This window comes from Amia ocellicauda, chromosome 6, assembly GCF_036373705.1.
Source record: "Amia ocellicauda isolate fAmiCal2 chromosome 6, fAmiCal2.hap1, whole genome shotgun sequence".
Lineage (NCBI taxonomy): Eukaryota > Metazoa > Chordata > Actinopteri > Amiiformes > Amiidae > Amia > Amia ocellicauda.
In genome coordinates, this window is record NC_089855.1 from 32,524,576 (window position 1) to 32,538,074 (window position 13,499).

At 38.0% G+C, this 13,499-nt stretch overlaps 1 protein-coding gene across 1 annotated transcript in view; it reads left to right on the forward strand.

Moving 5' to 3' along the window:
* Window positions 1–11,082, forward strand: part of gtf2e1 (general transcription factor IIE, polypeptide 1, alpha) — a 32,385-nt gene extending 21,303 nt beyond the window's left edge. The window contains exons 3-5 of the mRNA XM_066706963.1: window positions 2,498–2,699; window positions 5,309–5,544; window positions 9,241–11,082. Coding sequence (XP_066563060.1) covers window positions 2,498–2,699; window positions 5,309–5,544; window positions 9,241–9,680 — 878 coding nt within the window. The 3' untranslated portion in view covers window positions 9,681–11,082. The remainder of the gene's footprint in view (window positions 1–2,497; window positions 2,700–5,308; window positions 5,545–9,240) is intronic.
* The last annotated feature ends 2,417 nt before the right edge of the window (window positions 11,083–13,499 follow it).

Below are 13,499 nucleotides of genomic sequence, written 5' to 3' on the forward strand. Positions count from 1 at the left end.
TCGTGAATTTAGTCATTATATACTCAGTGTATTTAGACAGTATAGACTACTTTCAGGTTCTTTGCAGCCAGCTAAACAAAATGTCAACTACTTCAGTTTTGCTGATTTTCAAGCAGCTTCTGTTTACTTCATCTATGAATTCAACTATCTCTGCTATTTTTAGGTTTGCAAATAGTTTTAGGATGCGTGCTGTGAACTGCACTGTGCACAAACATCAGAGTAAGAGAATTTTCCCTCAGGTACAGGTCTACTCTGTTTTAATAATGCATGAAAATGTCAAAAAATAAATACAAATAGGAGGGGCTATTAGATTTTAAAAGCAAGTTAAGTTTTAGTAAGCATCCAGGTACAACACAAAACACCTTACTTTTATCTTTATCCAATGCATTTGAACACAATTGGTTTTCTCTGAATGGGGAACCACCTACATGGAAAAATAGCAAAACGCTTGCTTTGGGACAATTTCTTTAAAAGGTCTACCACAAAAACGAACTACATAACCTTGTCCAAAATTAATTAATTAATTCACAGGGTCACGGAGACTTCAGGTAAGAGAGCCGCCACTGTAACTCCCCCACTTCTGGCTTTCTGGGGACAAAGCCAGTGGGCCTCACCTCGCCGTGCTTTCGTTCCTACCAAGAATGCAACAGGAGGGAGTCTGGGTTCTGGCTGCGAAAGTTCTGTCAGAAAAGCGTGGCTAGGGCTTAAAATAAGCACAGTAGCAGATGGTTCGGCTTTTTCTCCACTTCCCTGGGAGAAGATGGATTGGCGAGCGACTGATGTCCATCCCAACTACTAAGCTTCTCTCAAAGTCAAGCATAGTTATGGCATTCATTTTGCGTTGATTCGTATGGGACGCTTTCCGTGCAGGAGTTTAATGAGGGTGTCCTTTCATGTCACCTTCAGCTGCGATCATGTGGAAATGACAGGCTGTTGAGGGATTTTTCTTTCATTTTAATCCCTTTCTCCACAGTTGGTGCAGCAAACTAATATTAATACCCATGCAGTTAAGTTAGTAAGCCAAGAATGTTAGTGCTGGCCCAGCTCACCTTTGGCTGTTGATACAAACTTATAGCAACCCAGTGTAGTGCTTAAAATTGAGTTTGTTGTAGTAGTCTAAATGTTTTGCTTAAGAGAGTACCTTCCAATCAGTTTCACATCCTCAATAGGCATCATGTAAGGTATGGTCTAACAGTGGATTGGAAATACTTTAAGCTTTACAAATATGTAAATGTAAAGTTGTAAACACAGAGGGACTGACTTGAGAACAAGCTAAATACATGATGCAAAGTCATGTTTAGGATCCCATATTTATTTATTTATTTATTTATTTATTTATTTATGTATTTATGTATTCATTTAGTATTGAATATTTATTTTTGCCCCAGAATTTTAGAAGTAGACGTAAGAAGTAATGCCAATGCAAGTTCTGTACATCATTTTAAGAGATTTTCCAAATGCTACATGTATAGAGAGATTAGCTAAACCAGATCAAAACCTTGCAACAATGCCCTTTGTCTGCTATTTCTGCTATAGAGTTTAGGTAGAGAATATAAAGCTCAATGCCATTTTAATTCTGCACAAATCAAGCAAAGTCTGTGAGATGTAAGAAACCGGGGAAGAGACATTTAGTCACCGTTTTATCTAAGTGGCTGGATACATCAGTCAGAGCAGACTAACTTGAGGGGACTTCTACAATAGAATAAAATATTGATTTATTAAAACTGAACTGTCAGAACAGTAATGCTTAGCTGATGTTAGAGTTTGTGGTACAAAGAACAACGGAGATGATCAGATTTAGGAGGGGGTTGATGAACTGCAGCAATTCTGTGTATAGCTTACTCCCCTAGAAGATATCTGTGCCAGATTGATGACATTTTTAGCCGCTGCTTTGAACTTTCCTCTCATTCAAGGAGAAACATGAAAAGATTTATGGGGGACTACCGTATTACTTTGAATAAATGTTGCTATATTGTTAAAGACATCTATGATCCTTTTCCAGAGTGGTGATTAGTAGGAATACTATGGTTTACTATGGCTCTTGTTTTTCATGTGTTTTGAATTCTTTGATGGGGGGGTTTCAGTTCTGCTTTACTCCTGTGGAGATTTATCAAACTAAGTAAAAGCAGGAGGTTAATTAACCCTAAATGTCTTGTCAAGCACAAAGGCACTTCCTTGCAAATGAACCTCCATGTAGCCTATTAAATACAACTATTTTATATTGATTTAATTTTGTTTATACCTTGTGTTGTGCAGCTCATTAATTTAGAGCACACAAACAACCACTTTAAAACCAAAACTAACAGATTAAATCTCTAGCCCTTGGTTCAAATAAGGCTGGAGGTGATCCCCAATATATCTGATCCACTGATTGACCAGCCAATGAGAACACTGCATTCATTGACCACATTCTTATGCCTCTGAACTAAACCATGCTAAGGAAAGTGTGAGGGCCATGCTGTATCTGTGGAATTACACTTACTCTTCTTCTTCATAGGGACTTTTCGCTGCACCTTTTGCCAGACGGAGGTGGAGGAGGATGAGTCTGCATTGCCTAAGAAAGACGCCAGGACGCTGGTGGCCAGGTTCAATGACCAGATCGAGCCCATCTATGTCCTCCTCAGGGAAACGGAGGACATCAACCTGTCCGCCGAATTACTGGAGCCAGAGCCTACAGAGATCCCGGCCCTCAGGCAGAGGTTTGTAACTAAGGCCTGGGTTAAAGTCAAATCTTCAACCCATCTGCCCATGGTAATCTCCCAATGTCACCAGAATTGCAGCTCTTCTGCTGGCCAGGGTGACCAGAGGCTCCTTGTGTCTTGTGTATGCCAGGAAATTTTGGTTTGGGACCTTATGTTTATTTATTTTTTTATTTTTGTAAGATTTCATTTGTTTGAGTAGTTTCTGAGGAAGGCCAAATGTTTGCCCGAAATATCAGTCTTTTAAGCATAAAAACGGATACATGAAAATTATGTTTTTAACTTCTTGAGCAGGTTTGAGATTATGTTTTAATTCTTTTGGCAAACACGAGTTACACATTTTCAGACAACCATCTTGTATAAAACCACTTCTAACCTTTAAACAGTTCCGCAATGCTTAATATAGGGGGGAGGAAAGTTCTGGCACCAATCCATGTTTCCATCTGTGTTTTGAAAGGCAACCAACACCAAGTAACTAAAAAGTTTAATGCATTCCTAACATAATTGAAAATAAAACTGCAAGAGGGTGCACTAGAGGGATCCTTGTAATGAATTAAGAATGAGCTGAAGACATTTCTATTCCTTCAGGACAGACATGTGCTATATGATTCTGTAGCTTATATGTCAGTGTAGAAATCAGTGTTACTTTGAGAAAGCTTCGATTATAACAAACTGGAAGAAAAGCACATAACGGTGTTGAAAACTTTCATACCAAGTCATAAAACCAAGCTCTCAACTCTAAGGGTGATAAGAAAGCAGGGATGTTGTGAGGTACTTTTAAGAGTATTGACGTTTCACTCATTTTAATTTAATTCGTTTTAATTTCACTTGTCAATTAATTTCTGTGAATGCCTTAACGTGGAGACAATGTACCGAACAGGAGTTTTGGCCATACTGTCTAGACACCATCAAAAGAAGGACAGCAGGAATTCAGTTTCTGATTTATGAATTTAAATGCCAAGTGATTTATAAGTATTCCCTGCCATGTGCACATAGATTTGATAAAGTACCAAGTTCCATTTCAAATATTCTTTGGCTGCACATTAAAAAGGTTTAATTGCAAAAAAAGTTCAATTTTCTAAGGGCAGTCCTGACATAGAATATGATTTCTTTCTTTAATTGCACTCAAGGTTTTGAAACTCCTTTTAGTTTCACAGTAGTCTCACTAGGGGCTCAGAAGGCCTCCTTTACAAGATAATACACTACCCAAGGATTTCACTGCTAAAGGGAGAAGGAATACATAAATGAAATTAATGATTTTTCTCAGATGTAATTGAGGGAAAACATCTGATATTAAAAGCATGTCACTATCATTTTGCAGAGGCACTTGCTATCGATTCTATGAGTATGTAGATTATTTGACATTCATAAGTACATGACTCAAATTTAATTGCTTAAACACCCATAGTCTCTAAAGTGGATCTGATCTCTTTGACATGATCAGTGTTGAGTTGTGCCAGTTGTGATGAGGGGGAGGTCAAAGAAAAATATTGATCCAAAAAATCGAATATATAAAATACAACAAAAATATTAACACAACATGCAACAATTTCAAAGATTTTACTGAGTTACAGTTAATTTAAGGAAATCAGTCAAGTGAAATAAATGAATGAGGCCCTAATCTATGGATTTGAAGTCTCAGGTTTTGAGGGAGCGTGCAATTGCCAGAGCTGCAGTCAAGACCCTGGTGAGGATGACGAGCACGCAAATGAGTTTCCCTGAGATGGTTTCTGACAAACAAGGTGCACCTGCGTAATGAGTATGCTGTTTAATCAGCTTCTTGATATGCCACACCTGTCAGGTGGATGGATTATCTTGGCAAAGGAGAAATGCTCACTAAACGTGATGTAAACAAGCTTGTCCACAACATTTGAGAGCTTTCTGTGTATTTGGAAAATGTCTGGGATGTTTCATTTCAGCTCTTGAAACATGGGAGCAACACTTTTCATGGTGTGTTTATATTTTTGTTCACTATAATTTCATCATTCAAAAAATAAAAATAAATCCAAAGGGGAAACAAAAGAGATTGTAGGTTAGGGAATGTGCTCAGAATTTCCATAGCTCGGCTCCAACAGTGCAGAATGCTTCCTGTAGTCTTCCAGATTTGCTGTTACCTGCTTTATCAAGGACTTTCATGGGGAAGGTTCACATTGTGCCAAGCGCTGCTAGTGCAAGGTAGGTAGATGTTGGGGATATAATCCCACTTCTCTGCAAGCCACTGACTCCCCATGGCTGCTTAGGCGCCTCGGGTTGCTCCCATTTTCCACTGCATCAGATCTGGCGCAATGGTACGATGGTTGCGTGGCATTCGGGGCCTGTCATGCAAAGCAATTATAGCAACCGGCAGCGTAGCAAAAATAGCAGCATTCCCTGCATCCTCTCATCCGCCCTGAAGCAGCACAAAGTCTTAGCAGTGGACCAAGTTGAATAATTAACTTCCAATTTGATGCACAAAAATGGTTGACATAGTACCGGTGACACTTTTTGTTTTTTTAATGACCTTCCCCTTGAACCCTGTACGAGAGATCTCTGCACAGTCCTGGCTGTTGCTGTCAATTAGATGAGACCTCTTGGTCTTGCTGCTAGGGAAATTTGTTGTCTTTCCACAGCAGGGAGAGGGCGGCGGCCGCAGCGGCAGCAGCTTCAGGGGCTCACCGGGAAAACTGGGCAACCAAGGGCTCGGCCTACGAGGACCTCTACACCCAGAAAGTGGTCATCAGCATGGAGGAGCAGGAGGAACAGAAGCGCTTGGCCGGGGATGGGAAGGCGCCCAAGGAGAGACCTGTCTGGCTGACGGAGAGCACTGTCCAGGGAGCCTACAACGATGCCGAGGACCTGAAGCATGGTGAGCCAACCAGCCAGCCTGCCTCTGCTTGCAGTACGAAGCAGCTGCTGGAAGTGTCTGTGTACATAAACTTACCAGGCAATTCAAATGATTTTTTTTAATTATTATTTAGTTTTTGTATATATAGTTAAGGTAAGGTATCTCAGTATTTGAGAAGTCACATATAGCTGTATAGATTTGCTGCTTTAATACATTTTATCATGCTTTACTGACAATTAAGACAATTTCCACCAGCTTGGCTGTGTGGCAATGAAATTAAAATAAATAAATAGTCTACTCTATTCAACGGTGATTCTGTCAAGTTCTAGTGAATACAGAATTTTTATTTTTATTATATTTGTTTCTTTGTATGACACTTTTGATGGCACAATGAACAAATTCTACATTACAATAGCTATCTTTGTGATGCATATATAGCCTTTTTAATGATATTTATATATTTCACCTCTTGCAGTTCACAGCAGTTGCACATGATAAATAAGATTGCAGAAAGATTTATACCTTTTTATTGTTGTTTGGTAGAATAGCTTTATACAGCTTTGCCTGAAAACAATATCTGTTTTGTTCCGTGCTTTTGATAGATAAAAAAGGTGACTGATAGATATGTAATCGGTTTTAACTAGTTTTCTTATATATAAGAAACAAAAACAACATAACTTGTACTTCAAATTAAACAGCCAGGGGACATTAATACACCAACTGGTTGTCAGACGCTGGCAGTTGTAGAATCATATAAAGGTATTGTTATATGTGAGTGAATTTGAAGCAGTTTCTGTTAATGCCTTTTCAGAAGTCTGATTTATGTTGGACAAGCTGTGGAATGGTACTTTACTAAGATAACTTTGGGGGAAATAAAAGATTGGTATTTTAAAGTTTAAAATAAGTGGTTAGTGTTTACTGAATTGCTATAATTTTACATTTACTTTCTAATTTTACTGTCTAGCCTTGAATCATAGACTGCTTTTAGATTCAAAAAGTTTTTAGACTTCAAAAGAGAAGGGGCCTCACTTTCAGTTGATTATCTCAAAATCATAAAACTATTTTAACAGTATTTCTTAAATACTGTTTCTTGTAGGTCCCCCTGTTAAAGAAAACCCTTTTTTGGAACAGCAACCATTATGTGGTTCACTTCCCTTTATTTATTACATTTATTATAACATTTTCCTTTTGCATTTTGTATTACCATTGCAAAAAGCTTTAAACATTCAGTGTAGGTAACCTTATTTTGGTTTTTACTCTGGTGAATTGTGAACATTTTGCAACAACTGTTACAGTACAATCGTGAAGAAAAAAATAAAAAACATAGCACAACTATGCACACATACAGCTTTCATACACAAAAAGTACACTGGAGAGATTGACAGAGTTCAAAAAGCAATAGACATTAAATAAAAAGAAAATAATTACAAAACTGTAACAAGTTACAATTACAAGTAATTGATCACATGAGAAATGAAAAATGAAGGGGAAACTGGTTCCACTTGCTTTCTTAAACTAGCCTGTTGTTTTACCTTGACTCCCAATTACTTACATTTATTTTCTGAATTGAACCAATGAAGCATTGTCTCCAGGTTGTAAGTCGGCATAGAAACATACACAACCTCAAGGACTGTTCAAACATTTAATTTCCTACTGAGCACATGTCTGAGTCAGGTAGTTCACAAATGTGTTTGAAGGAACTTAACTAAAAAATGGATATCTTAATAGATGCATATGACATTTAAAATGTGTAATAAAAAAATATAAACTACTTTACTTTACTTAGAGACCTATGTTGTCTAGTAGCTGTGACGATTAGGACTGCGATGCTATAAAATAGTAACCCTGTTGAAAGTGCCAGCATTACACCAGGCTATATATGGGATTCGCACACATTTATGAAATTAATTAATTAATTTTCAAATAACATTTTCAAATAATTAAAATATGACAAAGCTGTTTAAAAACAAAAGTTTAGTTATAGTCAATACTTTAAAAGCAAAAATTATTAAAATCCACAAAGTGAGTCAAAAATCGAACTCCCCCTCTCTTTGAATAAAGTGTTGACCATAGTAGAACCATTTAGCTTCACTATTTTAGTTTGAGAGTGGGAGAGAACAAGAACATTTAAAAGGAAAAATGTGCTGGAAATGAGCTAGAATGTAAAATGAAGCAAAAGATCATCAGTCAGGAGCTTCGGCAGATTAAAATTTAAATTACAATAAATATAGTGAGTTTATTATTATTAGTACTATTGTTGTTAATTAATCAAACAAATGTTCTGATTAACAGCACAATTATATTAGTTGTAACACATTTTCATGTTTGTTTTCACATAATTAAACCTATCCTGATTAATTCAATGTATTTATGACCCTGTTTAGCATGAATTTGGATTAGCACGAATCTCTCCTGCATGAGTTATACCTGTATATCGCTCTATTATCCTTTTTTAAAAATAAATAGTTTTCCTCTATACCAATAGTTCCTATAACCTTTTTAACCTCAAGTATAACCCATGGACTCCCACCCAATTTATTTTTTCAAAAGCTTTCTTCTGGTTCACCAGTAAGCCAATCAAATTCAGTACAGCAGTACATTTGCATAGAAAAACAGCACACTGCTTAAGAGATGCTGCTTCTTCGCAGCAGCAAGGACACAAAACTGAGGAATATAACATTGACTACATCCAGACAGTTTTGGGAATTCCATGCGGTCTCCCAGTTATCAGAGCCTTTATATAGAGTAATGTAACTTATACTTTAATTATATGTTTATTTTCCATGGACCCTGTGATATTAAGTATCTTAATATACTTTAGGGAAGTAAACTTAAGAAGTGATAAACATGGAGCCAGAGCAATTGAAGTAATAATTGGCCTAATGAGTTTATTCATTATTTTAAACCATTGGAGAAATCGATTAAATAAAAAAGTATATATGGCACTCAAAATATCCAACTTATTCTACTTTAAATCATTTTAAAAGTAAAATAAAGCAAATTATTAGTTCAATTAAGGTTTTGGTTAATTGAAGGTGCAGTTGGATCAAAAGCCAGGATATTGGGACACCAAGAACAGGATTAGGAACCGCTGTTCTAGTGGATAATCAGCATGGCATTAGAAAAGGCAGATATTGTTATACTAAATTATTTGAATCCTTTAAATATCTAAAACCATTTGTAGATTCTGGTAATGTATTGTTTTGTTTTTAGATGACCAATGCTTTTATTGGAAAGCCAAATTTTTTTGACAGTTGTAGATAATGATCAATTCAGAATATTAGTAAGGTAAGGTATACACACCGAGAACAGGTTAATGTGCAGTAAACTTCAAATTCAGATAAAGGAAGAAACCCAGGGGAAGATAGGAAGTGAAATCTTCTTTTACCCTTTATAGAAATGCAGACTTACTAGAAAGGAATATTAGGAAAAGTAATCATTTGCCACTGCGGGGTGTTTTTCTGTTGTATGTGCTCATGAAGATAGCCGACCAGGCTCGATTTGTATATGCATAAATAAATAGAAAGTCAGTGGGGTTGTGTGTTTGCATGCCTTCTAAAATCCAGTTTCATGGGCATGTCCAGATATATTTTTCAAAAGAAAGAAAACACTCCTGTCCCCCCTCCCAAATGATCAAAATACACGCCCGCTGAAAATGTCCTTTCACTGTCGTACATAGTCGATATTTTTTTTATGTTCTCGTTCCCGCTGTTCCAGGCGCAGAGGACATGGCAGGCCTGCGGGAGGCTGAGGACGGCCGGCAGATGCAGCTAGACGAGAACGAGGAAGTCATGCGTACGCTGCTGATCCACGAGAAGAGGGGTGCCGGCTCGGCCTCTGGGCCCGGGGGGGCAGCTGCGGCGGCGGGGGCGACCCTAGTGGGCGCCAACGCCAGCGACTCCGAGAGCGACACCAGCGAGTCGGACGACGACTCCCCGCAGCGCCCCCCGGCCCAGAGCCTCTCCAGGATGGAGGAGGAGGACGACGACGAGTTCGAAGAAGTCGGGGATGAGCCCATGGTGCTGGTGGCCGGTCGGCCCTTCTCCTACCGGGAAGTGAGCCAGCGACCCGAGCTGGTGGAGCAGATGAGCACAGAGGAGAAGGAGGCCTACATTGAAATGGGGCAAAACCTTTTCCAGGATATGTTTGATGTGTGAACAAAGACTCACTTTTTTTTTTTTTTTTTCCTGTTCATTTTCCTCTTGTGACCTAACTTTCTCTTTCCAGTGGGGGACTGAGGACGCAGGAATGGCCAAATATTATACAGCCCGTTAAGAAAAGGAGAATGGTGTTGAGTTCGGGCCACCAAGTGTAAAGTTTGGCATATGCCTGAATCCATGTTTTTTGTTTATTTTTTGTAATCCAATAGAAGAACACATTGAAATGGTGCAAGCATTTAGTAGGTTAAAATGTCTATTAGCACAACAGAAGAACAGTATTTTGGGGGCATGCTGAGTTTCTCAAGTTGTCTGAGGATGAAAAATGGCAGCACTAGTGACGCACCGCACAGAAAGTACACTAGTTGGAAGTGCCAAGTAAATTTGTAGTTTTTATTTCCCATTTCAGATTTAACCATGTGAATCCTTGGAGACATGCATGTCATCCCCTGTATTCTAAGCTTTAGTTCACAACAGCCAGTTTTTTCCACACAACTATTGCCAAGAATAAAAATATACGTACATTTTATTGTGATTGTTTTTTGAGTGTTTTTTGTTTGTTTGTCTATTGTGTTTTTAGTAAACAAATTCTTAGTGTTTCTCTGCTGTGCAACCTGGGGCTTAATATAAGCTTTTTCTTTTTAGCCCCTGGTAAGTTTAAAATTGTTTTATTCAGTTTTCTTTTTATCTGGCATTTGAATTCCCAAGATGTTTGGTTTATTTATTTTCATGTTTATATATCACTGCTGTAAAATATTTTTGGGCAGTATGTCTTACCATATACCTTATGTAATTTCATTTATAATTCTGAAAAAATTCACTCCATTATCCTTTTTCTTTTAAATATATGATTTATTTTTTATTTTTTTTTTAACAAACCTTAGACAGAATGTTTGGCTCCAGAGTAAAACAGTTGCACTTGAAATCAAATATATTTTTGATTTTCTTGTGCATCAGACAATATCTAAGGCTAAGGTTCCACTTTACTGAGGTTCAAATAATACTTTACTCTGTTCAGCTCAGTAAAGTTATTATTCGCTACACATCACCACTATACTGAATAAAAATACATTCTGTATTTTTCTCTCTCTCTCTCTCTCTCTCTCTCTCTCTAAGACAGAAGTTTTAGAAATCTTCTAATCGTTGTAAATTTTGCATATTTTTTAGTTTTATTAACCATATGAGGCTATGCCTATGATGAGGGTGTACAATACTTCTTTTGTTTTTTGTACTTAAGTTGGTTGGGTGCCATGAATATCTCTCACCCTCCCTCCTTATTTGAGCGTTTGATTCCCATTTTGTTTAATGACAAACGTGAGCCTGTGACATATATGTTTTTGCTTGTTTATGACTTTATAAACAGACCTGTTTCAGACCACAATAAAAGCCAATGATAATTTAAGTCTGTAGCCTTTAAGTGCTTCATTGTCAATTTTCAGTCCATTTATGTATTACATATGAAAACATTTTAAAAGCCGAAAGCATACTTTTTTTTTTTTTTTTTCTTTCTTCTTGGTGAATTGACTTAATTGAAAATGGAAATTCAATGATTTGTGTTATTATACAGTAGTATAATACAAATGCTTCCTTGTTTAAATATATATTTTTTGGTATTCCACTAGGTTAATGAATAGTACATTTCTACAAACTTATAAAACTATAATCGTAAAGATAAAACATTGTTGGCAAATGGCAAAATGTATTTGAACAATGATTATTATCCAATGCTATCTATCTGGCAAATGCAACCTTCTTTGTTTTTACACAACTGACAGTCTGGTACTTTGTTGATTCACCCTTAGCTTCAATTACAGCGCAGCAGTAACCTGGCATTGATGAAGTGTAACTGTCAGTTAATGGAACCAAATATGCATGATTTGTTTCAGTGTCAGTATGTGTCATGTTCTGGAAAGTTCAGCACCAAACCTCTTCCAGAAATACCTAGGGATTTAAATCTGTGCTGGTCCCTAACTTAGGCAGACAGCCGATTGATGTGCTCCGCAACCACGGTTTCAATACATATTCCTAATCACCACTGCTGATTTTCAATGCAATTGCACTTGCCTAGGGAAGAAGAAAGCTACCAATGTTACAGTAAGAGATTGGCTCTTACTTTAATTTATCTAGGTGTCCCTTCCTCGGATGTAATATGGCACATTGCAGGTGAAAACCCAACTTCCCAGGCATGTTCCCTTGAAGTTTTTACAGACTCGTTTTTACAAATGATATACCTTGTGATCTATCACACTGCAGGGCAGAACATTGCTGGATGAAGGCCTCCCCAAGATGTTTCCTCCTTTTTCATGTCATGCCTGCAATGTTTTTTTGTTTTGTTTTGTGTTTTTCTCCCCCCCATCTTCCCATTTTCTACATGGTCTGCTAGGTATTTTTTCTCGGGATCCATTTGTTAGCTTTCTTTGTCCATCTTTAGTTTCTTCATCTTCCAATGTGTCAGGCCCATTGCCATTTTAAAATGTTCACTCTTTTGACTTTTCTTATTAATCCAAATGTACATCTTTCCAAGCTTCTTTGTGTTTTCAGCAGGTATTAGGAACACCATACTAATACTGTGTTTGACCCCCTTTTGCCTTCAGAACTGCCTTAATTCTACATGGCATTGATTCAACAAGGTGCTGAAAGCATTCTTTAGAAATGTTGGCCCATATTGATAGGATAGCATCTTGCAGTTGATGGAGATTTGTGGGAAGCACATCCAGGGCACGAAGCTCCCGTTCCACCACATCCCAAAGATGCTCTATTGGGTTGAGATCTGGTGACTGTGGGGGCCAGTTTAGTACAGTGAACTCATTGTCATGTTCAAGAAACCAATTTGAAATGATTCGACCTTTGTGACATGGTGCATTATCCTACTGGAAGTAGCCATCAGAGGATGGGTACATGGTGGTCATAAAGGGATGGACATGGTCAGAAACAATGCTCAGGTAGGCCGTGGCATTTAAACGATGCCCAATTGGCACTAAGGGGCCTAAAGTGTGCCAAGAAAACATCCCCCACACCATTACACCACCACCACCAGCCTGCACAGTGGTAACAAGGCATGATGGATCCATGTTCTCATTCTGTTTACGCCAAATTCTGACTCTACCATCTGAATGTCTCAACAGAAATCGAGACTCATCAGACCAGGCAACATTTTTCCAGTCTTCAACTGTCCAATTTTGGTGAGCTTGTGCAAATTGTAGCCTCTTTTTCCTATTTGTAGTGGAGATGAGTGGTACCCGGTGGGGTCTTCTGCTGTTGTAGCCCATCCGCCTCAAGGTTGTACGTGTTGTGGCTTCACAAATGCTTTGCTGCATACCTCGGTTGTAACGAGTGGTTATTTCAGTCAAAGTTGCTCTTCTATCAGCTTGAATCAGTCGGCCCATTCTCCTCTGACCTCTAGCATCAACAAGGCATTTTCGCCCACAGGACTGCCGCATACTGGATGTTTTTCCCTTTTCACACCATTCTTTGTAAACCCTAGAAATGGTTGTGTGTGAAAATCCCAGTAACTGAGCAGATTGTGAAATACTCAGACCGGCCCGTCTGGCACCAACAACCATGCCACGCTCAAAATTGCTTAAATCACCTTTCTTTCCCATTCAGACATTCAGTTTGGAGTTCAGGAGATTGTCTTGACCAGGACCACACCCCTAAATGCATTGAAGCAACTGCCATGTGATTGGTTGGTTAGATAATTGCATTAATGAGAAATTGAACAGTTGTTCCTAATAATCCTTTAGGTGAGTGTATATGTATATATATATATATATATATATATATATATAATCACACATATACATTTACATCTTTTACAAT